The 22,323-nt window shown below is 46.0% G+C and overlaps 1 protein-coding gene across 1 annotated transcript in view; it reads left to right on the top strand.

The window, feature by feature from the left end:
- The first annotated feature begins 9,932 nt into the window (after positions 1-9,932).
- SDHD (succinate dehydrogenase complex subunit D) overlaps positions 9,933-22,323 on the top strand; it is a 103,099-nt gene continuing 90,708 nt past the window's right edge. The window contains exon 1 of the mRNA XM_069614282.1: positions 9,933-10,089. Coding sequence (XP_069470383.1) covers positions 10,047-10,089 — 43 coding nt within the window. The 5' untranslated portion in view covers positions 9,933-10,046. The remainder of the gene's footprint in view (positions 10,090-22,323) is intronic.

Raw genomic sequence — 22,323 nt, 5'->3', positions numbered from 1 at the left:
AGTGAAAGGTGAACCGATTTTTAAAACCCTAGGCCACAAACTCTGCCGGAAAACAGTTGGTAGCATAGGTAATGTTAACCTTTGGCAACATTTCCAATATAGAGAATTAACTGAGAACATGCGTCAATCTGCAGATCTCACTTATGCCAACATCTTAAAAAGTATTAGAGTTGGTGTATTATCGCAAGAAGCACAAGTTGTATTGAAAAACCGGCACATACATGCACTTTATGGCGACAATGCATGTACAACTGATGTTATGGAACAACTAGCGCACAAAAATGTCAATAGTATGGCCTTAATGCCAACTCTTGCAAGCTGTTTCAAATTCAATGAAACAATGTTAAATAAAGTAATGCAACCAATACTGGAAATTAGCACCACAGACAAACTAGACGTACATGGTATGACAGTACCCATGTGTGAGCAAGCCACAAAAAGACTAAATAGTTTAGAAAATTCAATCTCCAACACAGCTGGGTTGGAAAAAATATTGAAATTATCCTTAAATTGTAGTGTAATGCTTAAAACGTAACCTTGACGTAGAGCAAGGGCTAATTAATGGAGCACTGGGCACAGTTGTTGGCTTTCAATCATACCCACGTGATAGCAACATTCAGTTTGTCAATATTCGCTTTGATAAAGTTTCAGAAGTGAAAAGGATAGGGCGCTCAATTGCTCCATTCCTTCTCTTCAAAGACATGTATGTACGTAGAGAGTAATTTTCTCTAACTCTTGCATATGCAGTTACCATTCATAAATCCCAAGGTCTTACCCTAGACAAAGCATTGATAGATATAGGAAACACAGTCTTTAAGGAAGGCATGAGCTACGTAGCATTATCACGCTTACGTACACTTGACGGTCTATTGCTAATGAACTTTGATGCAAGCAAAGTCAAAGCTGATATTCCTTGCATTCTAGAATACAATAGGTTGCGTTCACTGTACATGCCTCATCTAAAACAAAACCCTGTTCCAGATAAAGTAAAACGTGGTAAAAGAAAACGAAATGAAACAGAAATGCAAAAGAATCCAACAGCAAATTCTGGAAAGAAAAGAAAAGAAGCCAAAGTTTCATCAATTACCGCAAACATAGAAGAACCTATTAGGGAATGTAAACCAGGGACGTCGGCAAAGAAGCAACAGAAATTCCAATAAATGCACTCAGATACAGAACTTGCTGGACCATTCAAATTTGCAAATGAAAGTGGGGTAAATTGCTATGCATATGTAGCAATGAATATTCTATTTCAATTTCCACCAATTGTTAACAATATTTACCTGCACAGTACAGACCAATTGTGTTTGCAAATGTTAGTGCTGCATAGAAATGCAACAAGCAATCCTGACAACACATACAGTGTTCATGGAGTAAGGCAACAATTGGACGACTGTGCTGGAATGTACATACTATTAGTATTGGAAAACAAAAGCATACCTGTAAATTAAATCTTCCAGATTTCATAGCTGTGGAAACATACATGCACTCTCTATAGCAAAGTGATACAGGAAGAAATCCCAAATGAGCGATTTGTGTATGTTTCCATACCAAATTGTGAGAGCATTCCATTTCATCAACTTGTACAAAATGCAAACCACGGCAGATTATGTACTATTTGCAATTCAGACAATCGCTCCACCTTACTGATACAATCATATAGTGCCTACATAATACTTATGCTTCTACGTTATAATGCAGATGGCACCAAAAACAACTGCAAACTGACTGGATTCACACACGGTCAAGTGTCACTTGGAAAGAGAACCTTTATAACAGTAGGTATAATCTACCATGCAGGAGCTACAACCAATGCAGGTCACTACACTGCATACATTAAAAAGAATTGTGGATGGTTCTAATGTAATGATAGCACCATTACTCTAAAGCAGAGATTGCCAGCTAATCTTACAAATGCTTATTTAATGTTCTCAAAGCCAGAATTTACGAAATAATGTGTACTTCAAGATTTTTAAAGAAATTATGTGAAAGACTACAAACAGTTAGAATACGCCAACAGGTATCTAACTACCCAAGAGGATGTAAGAATGACACAAATAAATGAATATCACAGATCGTTGGGAACAAATGCACAGGTAGAATACGCCTACAGGTATCTAACTGTTGGCAAAAATTGGCAGGAAGGCAACAAACATAACATTAATCAGAAAGATGAAGGAAACACTCAAAGGAAACAAGGAAGTAGTTAGTACCATAGTAAATGATGCTTTTTTTTAATCCAACAAGGATTTATTTTCCCCAGACCCAAGGATTAGAAAAGCAAACACAGAAACTGAGCGCAATTTTATTTATTTATTTATTTAAATTTATATAGCGCGCAAGCAGCCTACGGGCATTGAGGCGCTGTTACTTGTGAGAGCTTAGTTACAGAGGTACAGGAATGGTAGCAGTTGTTGGTACATTATAAGTATTACAGACATAATACAATACTTACAGCTTCTGCGATTGGTCATTACATTCCAGTTTATGCAGTGGGTCAAAATGTATAGTATTCATGCTGATGCGAGGGGCCTTATGTGAAGAGGATGGTTTTCATAGCTTTACGGAAGGCGATGAGGGAGGCCTCACCTCGGATAGTGGGAGGTAGGGCATTCCAGTGTGTGGGTGCAAGATATGGGAAGCTGGAACCACCCGCTCTGGCTCTTTTTACTAGCGGCACATAGAGCATGTTGGTATAGGGTGATCTGGTTGGCCTTGTGGAGGAGACAGGGTGGATCCTTTCCGAGAGGTAAACGGGAGCAGTGAGGTGAATGCACTTGTGGGTCAGTGTAAGAGCTTTGAAGACGATTCTTTCCTTAATTGGGAGCCAGTGGGCTAGTTTTCTAGCCTCCGAGATGTGTTCTCTTTTAGCAATGCCTTGGGCTGCACGGAGAGCACTGTTCTGTATGACTTGTAGCCTTTCCAGATTTTTGTTGGAGGTTCCTAGAAAGAGTACGTTGCAGTACTCTAGCCTGGAGCCAGTGATGGCTCTGGCTATGTTTGTGCAGTTCTCTTTGGAGAGAAAGGGCCTGACTGCGTTGATTAGTTTAGCATGATATGCAGCTGAGGAGGCTATTGCATTGACTTGTCTCTCCATGGATAGGTTGGAATCCAAATAGACTCCAAGGGTTTTGACTGAGTCTGAGACAGGTATTTTGATGGTGTCGATGGTGAAGTGACTGAATTGGGAGTCTAGATTTCTTAGTGTGTCGGTGGAACCTATCAGGAGGAGTTCAGTCTTATCGGAATTGAGGCATAGTCCATTGTCTGCCATCCAGGCTTGAATGGTGTTGTAGAGGTTGTTAAGGGTCAAGGAGTCAGTGTCGTAGTTGCCAGTGAGGGTAAGGAGGATCTGGGTATCGTCAGCATAGTTAGTGTATGGTTCGAATAGCGTCGAGGATGAGGAAGAGGGGCCGTGTGAAGATGTTGTACAGGGTGGGAGAGAGGCAGGAGCCTTGGGGCACACCACAGAGTATGAAGGAGGGTGAGGCGGAGGCTAGGTCAGAGAATACTTGCATGGTTCTGTCTTGTAGGAAGGAAGTGATCCATGCAGTGGCGTCAGGGGAGAACTTGGCAGTGGAGGAGAGATTTTGGGATTTTGCAATTCCCTTTGTTAGAGAAAGGAGGGGTCAGACCGCAGTATATTCCCTGGCCCCAGATGGATAAAGATCATTTAAGATGTAAATTGCCCAGCTTAACGCCAGGTGCTGGAAAATTGATTTGTGAGCTAGAGAAGATGACTGGAGGGAATATTCTAGCCATAGGGGACATTTGTGGTCTTCTAACAGCTACCCTTGAGGAAAGGGCTGACGACATTTGGTCGAGAGCAGGATACTCAAGTGTCACAGCACAGAACACAGCGCATGATGGCGCGCCATTTAATAATTGTGGAGCGGAAGTCTGGAAAGCGCTTAGAGTGCAATATCCTGATACGTCGGATATGGGTGCAATTATGGCACGTAAGATGCAAGAAGGCGAAGAGCCGCTTGCTTACATTAAAAATTTTCAAGAGCAGTGGTCTTTGGAAACTCGAGAACCGTGGGGAAAATCAATACCGGCATTCTATCATATTCTATGTCAGGGATTGCCAGAACAGGTACAAAGACAGCTTAAGAAGACTGGTGGGTATGGAAGCAAAGCCATGGCCAGAAATACAGCTGAACATTGTGCACCATTGCCGATTGTTGCAAGAGAAAAATCGGAAAAGGGAAAATGCTAGGAAGCTTGAGCAAGCTAAACTAGTTCAGAAGAAGCTGTTGAAATATGCTATAGAAGGGGCGATGTTGACAAGTGGAGAAGGGCTGTGAACGCAGCAAACAGCCGGTATGTCACAGACGAATAATCAGTGACAGCCAGACCAAAGAGGAAACAGATTTGTGCCAAGAGGCAGAGGAACAGGTTTCAGTGGAATGGTAAGCTTTCAGAATAATTAGGGAGGCTTCCAAAATAACCAAGGGGGTTTTCAGAACGTGCAAAATGATAATCAAGGCATGCAGGGAGTTGTGGTTTAGAGGTTGGGGCGGGGTTGTAAAATGCACTTGGTGAAAGGTTGGTTGGACATGGATGGATGGTTTCCCTCGTCCACAGCTCATAACGAAACAAGGGAGGTCAGATGGCAAAAGCGGAAGGGGCAGGTCAAGTAATTAATTTGCTTAGTTGGAATGTCAGAGGGTTGGGGTGCCCAGTGAAGGCACGTAAGGTAATAGCTTATGCCAACAGGCTGAAGACGAATGTTCTCTTTTTACATGAGACTCACATGTTAGGTGCGCAGGCGGAGCGACTGGTCCCGTTGTGAGGAGCTAGATTTTACACAAATTATTTGTCTCAAGCCAGGGGGGATATGATACTGATACACCGCTCCAGCCCACTTGTATGCATGAATTCTAAACTGGATGAGAATGGTGCATTGTATATTGAGTGGACAGGAGGGATTGTTGCCCAATGTGTATGGCCCTAACATAGACAACCCAGATTTCTACGCTGACCTCTTGCAACTGTGTGCACAATGCCCACTGGCCTCAATAATCTGTGAGGGGGATTTTTAATACTACACTTAGCCTGGAGTTAGAACGCACATCACCGTCATCCAGGGCCCTCTCGAACACTGCTCACACCATACTGCTGCACATGGAAGATCTAGGGCTATGTAATGTATGGAGCGCATTGAATGGTACCCGCAGGCAGTACATATATTACTCTTTGGTGCACGATATGCATTCGCATATAGATGTATTGCTGCTCGCTGCTACGCTGCTCACTGGGGTTGTGGGATGCTCTATCCTTCCACGCACATACTCAGATCACTCCCCCATTTTGTTGAACTTGCAGTTGTTGGAGGGCAACTGAGCCTGGCCAAACTGGTGGTTCAACCCAGCTGCGATGCAAGATCTTGCCTATAGGGTACATTTGCAAGAGTATGTGGCAATATATTTTGACACAAACGTGGGCTCTGTGCCCTCACCCGCAACTGTATGGCAAGCATTTAAGACACGAGGAGGATAGCTATCTCAACCGAATGTGGGGTCCTGAAAAGTATACAATCTACAAATCCACTTTGCATGCTTTACAACAAAGATATGCACAAGACTTCTCGCAGGAAATACGAAGGGACATAAAGAAGGAACTAGATGCTTTCAGGGAGGCAGTGAGTAGAGAGCTGAGGTACTTTGATAAACCAACGGCAGCCAGATGTTATGGGGAAGTAGACAGGCCGGGTTGAGTGTTGGCCCATATGATTGGCTTAGAGGCGGGGGCCACACATCCCATGCATCACTAGGCAGGATGGGTCCACAGCACACATGGACATTAATGAGTTTTAAAAGAAATGTTACTCAGCTCGCTATGCTCCAAAGGGCGCGGCCACCGTCCCTGAAATTGACGAGCATCTGAAGGGGATCCTGCCACCCCTGCTGTTTGACGAAGTCAGAACTGCCCTAGAAATACCTATTAGCGTCGATATGATGCTATTAAGGGACTCCCTAACGGTAAGTCTCCTGGGTCAGATGGCTTTGGCGCCGAATTTTATAAGGAGTTTAGTTTTGGTAGGCATATTGCCTGATACAGTACGCAAGGCCATAATTATTCTTGTCCTTAAACCAGATTAACCGGCTACCGAATGCGGATCATATAGGCCCTTGTCACTAATAAATATAGATCCAAAAATCTTTGCAAAAGTGCTGCCGACCAGACTAACTCCCTTGATGCCATACATGGTCCATGAGGACCAAGCAGGATTTACACCTGGGTGGCCCCCGGCATTCAACACCTGTTGTCTCTATAACATACTGTTGCAGGTCCCACAAGATAGCAGCACAGTGGCAGTATCCTTAGACATACAGAAGGACTTTGACACGGTTTGCACGCTGTTCCTGTTTAGGGTCATGACTAATTACGGGTTTGAACCCAGTTTTATCTTGTGGGTGGCGCTTCTGTACTCGCAACCATATGCAGAAGTGTATGCTAATGGCATGCTAGCCCCTATATTGAGTATGGGAGGGGCTATGAGGCAGGGATGCCCCCTATTGTTTGTATTAATAATTGAACCATTAGCCGATATAATTTGTGGCAGATTCCGGAGGGCTGGGATTCAACTGGGGGGAAAACTGAGATAGTTTCCCTATATGCAAATGATATTTTGCTTTCTGTGTGAGACCCGGTGATGCATCTGTGACGACTACTCGAGACAGTGATTGATTTTGGTAGGTATTCTGGCCTTCAGCTCAACGACAACAAATTAGAAATAGTCGACTTAATCAAGGCTACACAAAGGCTTATAAACACACTGGGATTACAATGGGCTGCCAAAGACTTCAAGTACCTCAAGATAAGGGTAGCGCGCACACGCTCACTGACATTTGATCTGAACCTTGGAGCATGTATTGGAAAGCCGAGGACTAAGCTTGATAGATCGAAACAACTACCATTGTCACTCATGGGCCACCTATCATTGATTAAGATGACGATCTTGCCCAAACTCCTTTATTTCTTTCCATAATATACATATGTGGCCAGGGAGGGGTTTCTTTTCCGAGTTGACAGGGCTTTGCTCCACACTTCTTTGGAATGTACAGGTCAGGATGAAGGGGTGACATTTGGCAAAACCGTCTGAGAAGGGGGAATCGGCCGCTCCAGATTTTGAACTATACTCTAACTGCACAAGTACACTATACTGTCTACTGGTTATCTGGTGGCCTTACCATCCCGCATGCAGGTCTTGAAAGGCTATGTGCGGGCCATAGCCCCATGATTTAACTTTGGGTCGGAAATTAACACTCTTGCACGCACTTCTTGGAACCAGTAGGGGGGGCGACATGTGAGGCATGGGATAAACTGAACAGTCGGATGAGCGAGACGGCGCCATATGATAAAAATGTGCCCTTATGGGGGATGTCAGCGGTAGCAACTACCAAAGACAAAGGTGCGGAAAGGAGTTGGGGAAACACTGGCATCAAGACATTGGGCGACTTATTTATATCTGGTGTATTCGTGATGTGGGATGTGCTGAAATCACATGTTGGGGGCACAAAGCTACAAACGTTTTGTTATCATCGCCTCAGAGCGGCAATAGCAGCGAGGTGGCCGTCGTTTCCAAATAAACCGCTTGCACATCCTGACCTGGCATATATACAGATGCATGCAGGGAGGGAGAAAAGCTCGCTATCAGCTCTATATAAACTGGTGCAAGCACTGGGCACAATACAAGAAACAAATGTTAGGACAAGGTGGGAAGCAGATCTTGGGGCAGAGGAGTTGTCAGACACGCAATGGGTGAAAAGTTGGAGGCTCACAAAACTGTATCAATTAATGCATGATACTGGCTGATACACTTTAAAGTGCTGAATAGGCTATATTATACACCTGCGAGGCTCATGAAATTCAGACCTGATGAGGACTGGAAATGCCCCAGATGTAGGGAACCCGATGCAGACTTACTCCATATGTTGTGGAGCTGCCCTTATCTGGTGGGGTACTGGGGCAATGTCTGCCAAGCAATTAATATACGGAGGTGACAGCTGGACCGCTCAGTGGTTGATTGTAGGTTGGAATTTATGGGGAGGCTGGCCACATCCCAGTATAGACTATTGAACTTGGGTCTGTTGATGGCAAAAAGGACCATCTTGATGTGCTGGACTTGGAAACGCCCACCTAGCCTAACCCAGAGTGGTTAGACGATATGGTGTGGGTGAATAATACTGAGGAACTCTATGTGGAACTTTCGAGTGTGCTAAATCGCCACAGGGATATATGGCAAGACTTTCATCTGTATCTCTCTGAAATGTCTACCTGAAACAATGTGCAGTGGATGTGTCCTGGGGGAGCATTGATTTCATTTCATATACTACGTTGGAAAAGTGGCTGTATTGTACCAGAAATACATGTATGCATTGAAATGTGAAACAACTGTTAGTGATGATAAAGTTGTTGAAAAATAACCATAATATCCACACACCAAGATGCCCTATCCCACCTTTCAGACCAAGTCAAATGTGCCCCATCCCTCCCAGACCCACACCAAAATGCCCTATCCCTCCCTCCAGACCAATGTGCCCCATCCCTCCCTCCAAACCCACACCAATGTGCCCCTATCCCCTCCCTACAGACCCACACCAAGATGCCCCATCCCTCCATTCCAGACCCCAAGATTTTCCCATCCCACCCTCCAGACCCACATGCAGATGCCCCATCCCACTCACCAGACCCATGCAGATGCCCCATCCCACCCTCTAGATGCACACATGATCCCATCCCACCCACACCAAGATGCCCCATCCCACCCTCCAACCTACACCTAGATGACCCATGCCACCCTCCAGAGCAACAGATCCCCATAGCTCTCAACCATTTGTGTTGCAAAGGCGGGTGAAATCACTGGATTTTGTTTTTGTTGCGGGTGAGGCACCCATTGGAATGAATGGGCGTGCAGGAGGCTTGGCGGGTGAGTCAGCCCTTTACAAGGCGGGTGACACCCGCCAAAAGCGTGTGAGTTGAGAGCTATGGATGCCCCATACCTGTTCAGACCGACACCAATGTGCCCCTTCCATCCATTGCATACCCCAAGATGCTCCCATCCTGACCCCCAGACTCACACCTAGATGACCCATCCTTTCAATGAATCAATTTGTTTCTTCTAGAGCACACTTTCGCCAAAGGCATCATGGCGCTTACACCGAGAGAATGAAAAAAAAGCGACCATGAAAAAGGTTTTAAGTCCCTTCCTGAATGATACAAAATCATCATTATTTCTTTATCATCATTTTTGAGTTCCATAGCTTGGGCCCAGCCACAGAAAAAGCTCTTCCACCCAGCCGCTCTCTTTTATACCTAAGGACACAGACCCTTCCTCCAGACCCACACCATCGCGCCCCTATAAGCCCCTCCAGACCCACACCAATGTCCCCCACCCCTCCATTCAGACCCCACCAAGATGACCCCACTCTAGACCCATACCATAATGCCCCATCCCCCTTGCAGATCCACACCAAGATGCCCATGTGCCTGTGAACCGCACACAGATAGCCCCAGCGACCCCCTCTAAAACCACCCATCCTAGCCCTCCCAACACACTGTAAAAAACATTCAATTCCCCTTTTAATCAGTACTCTAAATTATATTTTATTAGCCCTTTTGATCAGTTAAACACCACCAGCCATTGTGCCTGCAATGTTTATTTTCTAAGCTCGCCATAGCTTTCACGTTGAATAGATGAAAATGATTTTTGAAGTAAATATAATTTTCCGCTCCCATATCTTCGTCTGCTGTCTTACAGGTATCAGGAAGAAAAAGCCCATTTTAAACTCAGACATCCAACACCACGAAGATGCCGTTTGCTCTTGCAGCCTAGCAGCAGCCGAAGCCTTTCCCACTCCAGCAGCAGTTCATCCCGCTGGTGAAAATCACGATGACGTGGGACACTAAGTGCATGTTGGGGGACGCAACGTGCACCAAGTCACGTGAAGACGAGTAGGCGGGGTCTCTCTAAGGTCCTTTTCTCGGACAGGAAATAGCCGCACACCGTGAAGTAACCTTCACTGCGAAGCTGTCCCATCATGGCGGCTTTGCTGAGATTGAACTGCTCCAGGGGTGTGAAAGGTCAGTGTTGCTGTGTTCCCAGTTCCGTGCCCTTGACAGCTCAGTTAATGGTACCGAACGCAACTTTGCTTATTTCACGGGACGCCTTTACATCAGCCTTCCCCGGACGGTGCTGAGGGGCATCCTCTATTCCCTTAATACTACCCATCATTTCATTGTCCAAGTCGTGGCACCATCAACATAGCAGCAGCTAAAGAGGGTTGATTTATGCCCAATGTCATAGCTTCTTGAGAAATATGTAGGAACCCTCATAATATTTCAGTAGTGGGCAGCGTAGCGGAGTTTGAACACACACTCGTACATTTGTGCACAGGAAATCTCTAATGTTGTTTAGATTCCCAACCTCGCACAGCTGTTCTTTATTGTGTCCTGCTAAGAACATACACAACTACGGTTTATAGCATTTCTGCGTTTTCGCTTGTGAATCTTGCAGGGGATCTCATACATTCTGTGACCAAAAAGATGTAGGATTTTTCAAGTTTCAAAAATAATACTTAGCATAACAATGACATAACAGGAAATTAAAAAAAAACATGTTATGTTATGTTATTTTGCATTTATATAGCGCCTTATATACCATTTGTATGGTCTGATGGTGCTGGTAGGTTGAACGCCCTTGGGAACCGAAGTTCGGGTCAGTAGAGAGAGTCCAAAGGTGCGTGTGCACACCAGGTATGTGTGCAGCTGGTGCGGAATTCATGTGGTAGCTGCTTCTTAGAGGTAGGTGTGGTGGTTGAGAGATCAGGAGTGTGTGTTCGCTCTGGCAGGATTTATCCAGTCCGAGTATGGCTGCGTTAGGCCTGAGGAGAACGCCTTGCTGGGGGGTGTGAAACCAGCAGTGTTTACTCCGGGTGATGGGGAGTGAGCGGGAGATGTTGATATGAGAACAGTTATACCGAACGGTGACATAGTATCTCTGTGTTCTAGTTGAGTGGTGGTGTAAAGAAGAGAGTAAGCCTGGGGTGTGGAATGGTATATGTTCTTTCAAATGTTCCCTGCATTCCAAAGCATGTTACTTCTAGATGCAACTTTCAGAGAGAGGCTATTGGGCACACTTCTAAATTCACAGAGAGGCTATTGGTCACAACTTCTAAATGCAATTGGGAACACTTGTTAATGTTAAAGGACATTTGTACCACACACTATCACCACCGAAGTGGTCCCCTGGCGCTCTGGCTACTCTGAAAAAGGGGAGTAGAGGTGGTGGGTTAGTAGGAATAAGCTGGAAAAGTGCAAGAGAGCAGTGATGTGCTGTTGACAGCCTCAACCCATTGGGTCAGTTCGCTGGGCTTGGGGTGTTTTGTGGTCCATAGTCGTTGTGTGGTGTTGTGCAAGTCTATGAGTGGTTTGTTTTGTTGTTGCATTGTTATGAAGTTTGTGCGGATTGCTGCGTTTTAGGTTTGTCGTTGTGTTTGGTTATAGTTTGAGAGGTGTATGCAGAGGGATGGAATTGTTAGTTGATTGGTTAGTTGGCATTGCTGTCCTTGCAATTGTTGGATTCCTTCTAGGTGTGGCACATGCAGACAGTCACATTTCTATCTAGAATTGACACGAGCTAGGTTCAGAATTCTAAGTGTGGTGTATTCTGAGAATCATATATGCTAATAATCACATTTCTGTCTAGATCTGGCGCAGACTAGGCTTGAGAAATTCCATCTAAGTGTGGCAAATGCTAGCAATCACACTTCTATCTAGATGCGACGCAAGCTAGGGTTCAGTTCCATAGATGTGTGGCACTAGCATATTCATCTCATGGCAACATTTACATTCCATTTACAGAGGTCACAAGCCTTCATAAGTATATATTATTAAAGTCTATGGCAGTCTATGCTACGGAAAGTAAGGTAGAGTGACAGGGGCTTTCTGGAGTAGAGTGATTGCTCTACACCCCACCCCTGCCACACTCACTGTTTTGTTGGTGTCTGCTGGCTTCATTGGCTTCCCCTGCTGACACCTGCAGACACTTCGTGTATCCGTCCTAGCTGTAGGGGCTGCCGGGTAGGGGCTGCCCTGGGAAGGTGGCTTAAGAGCCTTGATGGACCAATAGGGTTGAACGGGTGGGCAGGGAGGCGGGGGAAGGGTAGGAAGGGGAGCCGCAGGAGAGGGACGCTTCGGGGCATGGCGGGGGCTTGCCGGGGCCACTGCTTGCCAAAATGGAGGCAGCCCATGCCCAGCCTTACCTGGAGTGCCACACTCATCTGCAACGCAGAGATGGAATCACATACATTGTTGGCACCACTGGAGCATTCTAAAATGCACAACCCATCATACAGCATAACATGGAAAGATGCTCAAATGGTTAAAATGTATAATTGTGAAGGGTAAGTTTTCAATTACCTAACTTCACAGAACTGGTAGGCAATGTTTGCCACTGTTCTGTAGCAGCAGCCCGGGCAACACGTTTATTCCTGCTGTGCAGGTTGAATACTGAACAACATAGAGACTGATACCCTCCTCAGTCTGATATGCAGATGCTGTGGTACGCTTTGCCACTTGCCTTCCACTGGTGGTTCACCTAAGGTCTGTCCAAGCAAGAGTGCCGGACAGTCATGTAGCTGTCGGGTCAGTGGATTGATCTGAGCCCATCACTCCAATGTATACCCGCCCACCGCACAGACAGATTAATTGTCCTTAGAGTCACAATTACCTGGCACTGTAAAAAGCAGTAGGATCTTTTACCCAAATCTGTAGGCGGTAGGACTGCTTAATAAACAGTAGCCTACTGCCTAAATCAGTAGGGTTGGCAAGTATGTTTCATGCCCCTTCCAGTTTATGAATTGAACCGTTTATGATGTTATAGCTAAGGATTTCAATTGAAACCATTGTGGGAAATCTTGTCTTCGTCCAGACCAAACAACTGTTTGGTCTGGACGAATTTTGGTTTGTACAATTTTTAATGAATATCCTCCCAAAGCCTTAGCTGGACAAATAGACGTCCCCAGTGAGTCACCAGCTAAATACCTCACGTTCCTTTGCACTGCAAAATTGCTGTTATTTACCCTTTAACGCAATCAATGCCGTTTCTTACAGCTCCACCCGGGATTTCCAAGGCGGTGGCAGCTCCCTGGGGATGTTGAATTTGTCCGGAATGGTGTAGATTGAAACTACCTTGACGCGACCCTAAAACAGTTAGTTCTTATGTGCTTTCATGACCATTTCTAGTGCTTCTGAAACTGATGCCCCACGTTGTTGAAATACTACGTTCACCTATGCTCGAGACTTTCTGATTATAGAAATAGTTTTAACGCATTAATATATGTGACCCCATATGAGGATAATCGGGACAGTGCATGGGCCGGAACAAGATGGAGTGGCACTCCGGCAAGACGTAAAAAGTTCTTGCTGGATGGCCGCTCCGTTCCCTGCAGACACAGCTGGGTTAGCACATGATTGTCCCAAATTCTGTTCTCAGCAAGCGGACTGCTTTCAGTCTGCTCTTCTAAGTAGCAGGGGCTCGCACAGAAATCTGCCAACCCGCTGAAGTGGAATTATCGCACAGAAGTAACCTGCTTGTTGTGGCCAACAAAGAACGTGCACACTCTGGTTAACTGGAACAAGGACTTTATTGCCAACAGGTACACAACCTATGAAACAGTTGCCTCACTGTGCTTTGTACTGGCTAGTATATTGTCATTCTTGGCGATGCTGGGGATGGAGTGAGGTAAGACATGGTTAACATTTAAAAATTGTGGACATTCTGATGTTCCCATAATGCTCTTTGCTTTTATACAAATTGCCAGGATTGGGTCCTATGAAGAGATTTGCCAACCTGGCCGGGTGCCACCCCAACTAGCCCCACCCCTCCAAAGATGTAAGAGTTCCCCCAGTAAATTTGTTCCATTTCCTGCACTGACATGCATTGTATGTTCAGACAATTGTTGGTGCACTATGGGCTTTATGGGGCTGGGACAGAGACTTATCAATCTACAAACGTGTTTGAGGTGGGGCCCTGCTGCAGCACCCTAAAGTCCACTAGTAACCCCAGACCACTAGAAGCAAAGGCTTTTTCTAAAGCCTGAAGCTCTCTTGTATAAGTGAGATATTCAGGCTTTAGAAAAGAGCATATCCTTTTTGTCGCTGACCCCGCCAGGCACCCCTTTAACTAGAGATGGTGATGATTGATGCAAAGAGGTGCCTGGTAGGGGGTCAGCGCTGCAATCAAGCAGCAACACTTACCTGACATGAATTTTAGTTATTTAGTTTTATTTATTAAACACCCAAACCCTCAGGTATCACAGCATTGTTAGACATATTACAAAAACATTTATCAATATTCCAATTATTTCCAGAGAAACACTGGTACAAAACACAAGGGTTAAAACATTGCATGGTCATTTACAAAATATACAAGTTCTGTTGACAGTCAACCCTAGGGAGGCAACTGTCTGGGCCTACATCGGATAAGTATTTTGGTTGTATGTTTATCTAGTATTGGTTGAATAGTCATGTCTTTAGAGCTTTTTTTAAAGCAGTGGAAGGAGTTTTAATTTTTGATGTCTAGTGGAAGCTTGTTCCAAAGTTTCGGGGCCATGACTAGGAAACTACTGCCTTCTGCTCTGTAGCTTTTGAAACTGGGGACAGCAATGAGCAACTTTTTGTTGGATCCGAGCGATCTGTTAGAAACATTTTTACTTGAGTTGTTGAATTAAATGGGCGCTTTGTTAGAAAGGCATTTGCAGGTGGTGCACAGTGATTGGAAAATAATTCTAGCCATGATGGGTAGCCAATGAGTCTCCCTTCTGATGTTAGAAATATGGTCAGACTTTTTGATTCCTAAGGCTGCTCGTAGCACTTTGTTTTGCATTAATTGTAGTTTCCCTAGGTTGGAATTGGAGGTCCCTAGTAGGAGTACATTGCAGTAGTCCAACTTGGATAGTTCTTAAGGCTCTGGCTAGGGTGATACAGTTAGTGGGTGTGGGGTACTGGCAGCTCAGGGCAATCAATTTGGACGTGTAGGATGTGGACGATAATAAGGCGCTTATGTCTGGTCCTAGTAAGGTTGGCATCTAAATAAGACACCTACAGTTTTGATACTGGGATCAGTGACCAATCAATGTTGATGGATGAGTAGTCTGGATGGAGGGCACTGATTTGGGAAATGGGATGTCAGGGCCCAGAGGTGCATGAGGGACCTGCACTTCAGTCAAGCTACTGTGCGATTTAGCAGAGGAGAGGAGCAGAGGAAGGTCTTGAGGCTTTGTTGAGGGCCTGTTCAAGACGAAGAGGGAGGGGGAAGCTATTCCAAAGAAGGGAGCCCGCTGAGGAGAGCGAACGACCACCTGCTCTCTGTTTAGCAAACCGCTTTACACGCAAGGAGTTGGTGCCGGAGAAATGCAGGTGTCCAGAGGGTAAGTATTTGGTTGGAAAGAGTTGCAGATGCTTGTGTCCGTCATCATGGCCTGGTATTTGCTGAAATAAACATTACGTAGCCCTATCGGTGTAGCCAGTGCAGTTCCCTGAAAGTGGGAGCAATGTGGTCAAATTCTAATGACTTGTGATGCGGCAGCTGCTCCATGTTGGGCTTGCAGGATAGAAGCAGAGACAACTAAGCACCTGATGTTGTCACTGTCTGCTGGGACCAAAGCTTGAATGACTGTTCTAAAATCTGAACCTGCGATGAATGGCTTGATTCTGTGACTGAGTGATAGCTGGTGCATGCTGTCTGTTTTTTCTTGGCATTGCAATTCTTTAGAGAGAGAATGCAATCGATCCTGAATTCCAGACGTTTTGCACAGCATGCTAGCCCGGGTGAACAGCTCTTCATTTCTAGTTGCCATTTCTGGAGTGATCGTGCATGGTGGCATGTCCTTGTAGGAGGAATTCTGTGTTTGTGCTTGGCATCCAGGGTTGCATGAAATGGAGGCAGTGCCTCAATCAATTGGATATTGTCGACGCACTTTGCCTTTAGGCAGAACTGCGTTTCATCAGGTTGTGAGTTGATCTTTGTCATGATCTACAAGGAGTTCTGTCAGGAAAGATTTCATAATTGTATGTAATTTTCCCTCCATGTGTACACCCCCAAATTTTTTTCTGCTGTTTAGACACCATTGGCTGACTTTGCCAGGGAAGCAAAGCCTTTAACTGCACTCCTCTGGGCTTTCGCTCACTTTTTATGGGGAAACTCACATGCCCTTAAGACAGTCAGTACTGGGAGACTTTGTTTCCCTTAGTCCTTTTCCAATGTTGCAACTTGCAACAAGTACACCATGTACCTTCCAGTACAGTGTACTTGTGTCTAGTCGAATACCAGTGATTTGACCGAATGGAAAAAGTATCGAGGCTGAAATATCCGAAATAAAGTGCTCGAATGACCAAAAGTTCGAACACTTTGTTTTCGGACATTTCAGCCCCGATAATTTGTTAAAACACACATTCTCTCACACACACCCATAACACCCCCCCCCCACACCACCAACATAAAGAAACCCCACTTACCATCACGCTGGTTCCTGCAGCGCCAGTTCCCTTTCACTTCTGTGTTTGGGAACTGGCGCTGCAGGGTCCTTTTCTTTTCTTGTGTTTTTTATTTTTTTATTTTTTTTTAAACGGACGGCTGCAGGGGTGTCCCCCGCAGCCCCTGCTCACTATACCTTAAAGTATAGTGAGCGGGGCAATGCGGGGGACACCCCCCGCAGCCCATATATAATTTTTTCTTTTTATTTTTTTTTTTTAATGCTACCAGCAGAGGATCGAACTTTTGGTGTTCGATCCTTTGGTGGTAGCATTTTTAGAACTTTTGGTTGTTTTGACCTCTTTTTTCCGGTCATTTCGACCTAAACCGTCTAGTCAATTTCCAAAGGCCCTAGATCCACTCGTTGGACTTTTTATGAACTGTGCAGATGTATCATGGACAGGACTGGTGGCAGCTATATTTTTGCATTATTTTTAACCCTTTCCTGCCATGTTAACCGCGGTTGGCACGAAGAGGTGGCCTGGCTCCAAAATGGCCATGCTACAAGGTTCTTTGTCCTGTCCTTTGGCCATCTTGCCCCTGCACCTTCCCCAGGTCGAGTCGATCCAGGTCAGTCCTTATTTGGTCATGCAGTTTCCCACAAAACCCAATGCTTTTGCGGGCTTCTGCATGCCTTGTGTGTTTGCATCCAGGATGTGCGCTGGAACGTCATCCAATACACATCCAGGGTGCCAGAGAGTCTGGAGTGCCATGAATGACTGGGACCAACGTGGTCTATGATTGGTCCACGTATGGAGTGTGTGTGTTTTGTGAGCAGATCTCCCATTGGGTCCTCTCTGTTTTGGCGCAAAGGGAACTTTTGGATAAGAGGAGGCTGAAAACACCACTACCATGTCGATCTCCTGTTCTCCCTAAACAAAGGATAGGATCCAAGTATCCTGCAACTATGAACCGCTGGTGACCGCTGGAAGGTTTGGCACCCTGAGCCCGCTGTCGTCCCGTGGGACCCCTCTGCATCTGATCATCTTAGGTCTGTGAAGACGCTTCGATCTATTGGAATAGTGTTACCAACTATTCTCGGCACCTTCATCAAACCCTGCAAGCAAGCTTTCTCCGAAGTGTCGCCAGGCCAACCAGTGGACTGACCAGTTTACCCAGTTGCTTTTGCTCCGTCACCGCCGCCGTTTTGAGGAGACCCTCAAATTGGTATACTGCTACCTCTGTGTCCACGGCACCTTCACACCGAAATTCTTACACTTGGCATTCCCAGGTCTGAAGGGAGAAGAGTGCGCCAGGACCACAGTAAAAACACGGTTACTGTGTTGCCCTGCCGCGGCAATGTCTTTTGCAAGTACGCTGCATTTGTGACCCTCTTGCCCCTGAAGCCTGCTGCAGTGAAACTGGGTCGATTTCATCCACCCACAGCAGAGAAATCATCACTGTCCCATTTGGGAATCATCGCTGTATCTCAGGAACTGAAAGCCGCAGAGACGTTTTTTTTTGTTGTGTTTGAATTTGCAACCCGGGTGGACTGAACGGGCGGCAAAGTTTGGGTCTGAGTGCGCCTGGGACCGGTGAGTACTTCCAACACCAACTGGTGGCCCCTGGTGCCAAGGGTCCCTTTTAGGCACAGGTGGCCCCTGGGGGTCCCTCTCCTTTCCACTGCTAGTGCACTAGCGACTCCATCCCGCTCCCTGGAACGGCCTCTGCCTTCAAGTGGAGGTCCTCCCTGAATAGTGGGAACTTGTTCTGCATCGCTCCCGAGCTGCTAGAGACCCCTGAAGAGACCATATCCTGCCCATTAGAACAACCGCGTGCACTTGCATTGCATGTACTATTGAGCACAAGGCTCCTCTCTTCTTAGGGCTTGGACTGCCTCTTAGGTGTGTTGTCGATGTCGAAGGGGCCTAAAGACTATCTGCACTGCCTGTTTCCTTCCCATCTAGGTTGTCGACATATTTAGTGCATTTAACCCCTTTAGACCCCATTGGTCGTGTGTGTGTGTGTGTGTATATATATATATATATATATATATTGTGTTGGTTTACTTAGTGTTACTGTGATTCTTTTGCTATGGTCTGTTACAAAGGCCTTGTAATAAATGTGTCTATATTTTTAATAAAGCACCTGTCTGGAGTAAGTGTCCTTGCTGTGTGTGCTCATTGAGGTCCTTCAGTCCCCCTCACCCCTCCTGAGACTTAGTCTTGAACACCGCCATAGCTACCTTGATTGCTCTGGCTTGTCCAGAGGTTACCCTGTTCCAAGAAACTAGGCTGGCCTTCTAAACCTCTGCCCCTCCAGGTCAGAGTTCAGAAATCCATCTTAACAAGTTCCTACAGTGATTCTATGTTAAGGTTGAAAATCACGGGGGAGAGTGTATATGTGCTAACAGATGGGACAATACAAGTTAATTTGCAGTGTCCACATCACTATTTTTATCATCTGAACATTTGGCTGTCTGTTTGCAAGATGTTGTGGAGGACTTTGTTTTTTCGACGGTTTCTAAGGGTGCAGAACTGAATTTGAACCATGTTGTCTGTGTGGCGAATTGGTAAAGGAGGACGTTGGACAAGAGCATATATAATATATATATATATATATATATATATATATATATATATATATATATATATATATATATATATATATATATATATATATATATATATATTGTACTTTCAGGCTGTCCTGGAGGGTTACGTTTGCTTTGTCTTTGCCACATTCACTGTGGGTTAAGGCCCTATCTTAATTTTAGGAACTTACCCACTTTCTTAATGATCCTTTCCCTCAAATGTTGCGGGGGTGTTGGTAGAACTACGACTTCAATAAATAGCATAATGATTCGACTTTCTTGGTTCATTACACACAACCTCCTCTCCCATAAGTCTAGGTAATCCGGTTGTTAGTTTACACAGTGTAATGGTCTGGAATTAGAATGTGAAACCTCCCCATCAGAGGTAATGGTGAGTTGAACTTCACTTTGCACAAGATCTATGTCTTTTACTTTTCTCACTTCCAAATTTAAAACTCTTATTCAGATATATAAAGAAGTCGGATTTCCCTTCCCACAGTCCATTTGAATGTGTCCTCATGTCTGCACTTTCAACCTCCCCTTCAGAGCTCTTTGAAAGTTTGACTTCAGTTCCGAACGTGCATCAGCTAGTCGTTTCTTCTCAGGTTATTCTTCACAATCCCTCCTAGGTTGGTCTTCGTATTTACCTTGTTCCTTGGTCCTCAAGGCCTGAGTTTAGGTTTTAGCTCTCGCGCTTGTGATGGTCTCCATTCTCCCCGTTTCTGAATATATGGTATGATATGATAGGTTAGTTAAGTGTCTCGGGTATTGCCATCTGGTGTCTGCACCGGCCCTCCTCTTCCTCTCTGCATTAGGTTCTGTCTTGCCGTACCTGCTTTTTGCTCCCCTGATCAGCTCTTTCTCTCGCCTCTCTCTTATGTAGTCCATTAACAGGAAAACACATTACTTGTTAATCTGTAACACTGCTGTGGCCTAAACATTCCACAGTTTCTAAGTGCAGATCCTATCTACCTAACCACTACCTAAATCACGTAATGAGGAGTGATAGTCCTTACATACATTGTCACATGAGTGCATGTGTAACATCTTAAGATCCAATATAACACTCTCCATCTTGTCACTGCTGCCCCCTCATCCCGATCCCCTCCCCCTAGCGTTTTAAGAGGCATGCCTTCACTCGCCTCGTTTCATAAACTCCGCTTTCCAGCATTAACCTCCTTTGAATGTGGTGAACAGTCTTCGGCATCTTTCGAGCTTCATCCCTCTTCATCAACTAGCTGTTCCCTTCTGGGTTGCCACTTTCATTCTTTTGCAGAGCGGTAGGTCCTGGGTGGATACAATACTCATTTCCTAATGTTGATAATTTCCTTGATGATGATGTTTTACAAACCTCGGCACATCGCTGCAAATATCAAGGGCCTAACCGATTACCAGAATGGGGGCTGTTTGTGCTGCATCTTGTTTGGAAGCTAATCTGGTATTTGTATTGTATCCCCAGCCATGTGTCGCCCTCCTGGAGGCTTGTGACTGTCCATTGCTCTTTTGCGCAGTTCCAGGGGTGAGAGCAGCTCGCCGGGCAGCCCAGTTTCAGGATTGAAATCCTGCGGTTCCATCTGGGCCAGAAGTGAGATTATTCTGTTAGTTATTTTTGTTTTTCTTTTTTTTACTTGTTCGCGCTCCGAGCACGTGGTTTGTGTGTTTTCTCCCTCCCCCCCCTCCCCTTGCAGCCTCTTCCTGGTGCCCGCCCACACCCCCTTATCTACTGACCCTCCTGGGCAGCCCCACTGCCCGGCAGCCTCCACGGCTAAGGGCCCCTCAGGCAAAGGGCAGCTCCTACAGCTGCGGCTCCCTCTGTGTCTGCAGGTGTCCGCAGGGGACGCCAGGCGCCAGTTCCACTTTGCTATCTCCACCTTCTCCCGGCCCACCCCACCTACACCTGGTCACTTCATTCGCATGGTGTCTTCTCCTCACTGTGTTCCACGGTTGTGGTAAACTAGGGTTTTTTCTCCCCTCGCAGGATTCTCAAACTTAGGTGGCCTCTGTACCTAATACGCATTTACTGTTCTGAAATGTGATAAACTAGGGTTTTTCTCCCCTCGCAGGATTCTCAAACTTAGGTGGCCTCTGTACCTAATACGTATTTACTGTTCTGAATTGTGGTAAACTTGGGCTTGCCGCTCACTTCCTGCCTGCGTGCTCTCGTATCCTGTCTCCCCCCCCCCCCCCCACCCCCCACTCCCTCCTACCCTATGGTGCTCTCTATCTCGCCTATCTTCTCTAACTGCTTCTCTATTGACTATCCTGCTCTCCTCACTAAATCTGGTAGGAAGAAGTTTAAAAAGGACATCCTGGTCTCCAACACAGGCCTCCCTATCGCTGACACCTACACTAGTGCCTGCTCCAAGGAAACTCTCACTGACATCCTCTTTTTCGTGCCTTCGCCTGACCTATGGACCCTTCATATGGTCTCTGTGCTCTCTCCTTTCTCCTCTTCTCCCATTAATGGTGGCTCCCGTTGGGATGTCCTCTTGGCCTCCTTCCACTCCTCTAAGGCCATCATTAATGTCTACGCTAATGGGACCGTCTTGGTCCAAGGCCCTCAGGCCAACCTTCACCTCTTTGATAGACGCTTCTTACGCCTCATCAACTTACTTTCCTCTCCTGCTGTCCCCCCTCCTCTGTCCTCGGCTACCTTGCCTCTACCCTCCCTCCCTGCCCCCTCTCGTGCTCCTTCTTCACCTCCCTCTTCTACACCTCTGCAGGGCGTACCTCTGATCTGTACCCCTCCCCGGAAGTCCTTCAAGGATGGCAACCTTCTCCACATTGCCACTCTTAACTCTTGCTCTGCCATCAAGCATTCCTCTGATATCTGTCGCCTTCTTGAGGAACTGGACCTTGACGTCCTCGGTCTCACGAGACATGGTTCACGGCCAGCTCTGTCACCAACTTTGGCACACTCCTATCTGACGGTTACAAGATCCTCTCCATGCCCAGGCCCAACCGTGCAGGGGGGGGGGTGTAGCCCTTATCTTCCCTGAGTGCATTCCTGCCACTGTCACTCCTATGCAGACCTACTCCTCCTTTGAATGTCTCTTTCTTTTCTTTTCTTTTCTTTTCCCCCTAGCCATTCCCTTACCGTGGCTACTATTTATCGGCCACCTGGTCAAATCTCCTCCTTCCTCTCTGGGTGGGCAGACCTCTCCTCCTCACTCCTGTCCTCAACTCCTCTTTCTTGGTGACTTCAACATCCACTTGGATGCCTCCTGTCCCCCCCACTGGACACTTTCGT

Source organism: Ambystoma mexicanum, chromosome 9 (assembly GCF_040938575.1).
Source record: "Ambystoma mexicanum isolate Mex_15411 chromosome 9, UKY_AmexF1_1, whole genome shotgun sequence".
Lineage (NCBI taxonomy): Eukaryota > Metazoa > Chordata > Amphibia > Caudata > Ambystomatidae > Ambystoma > Ambystoma mexicanum.
The sequence above is the reverse complement of the archived record's forward strand: the minus strand, read 5'-3'. Positions and strand labels throughout refer to the sequence as shown.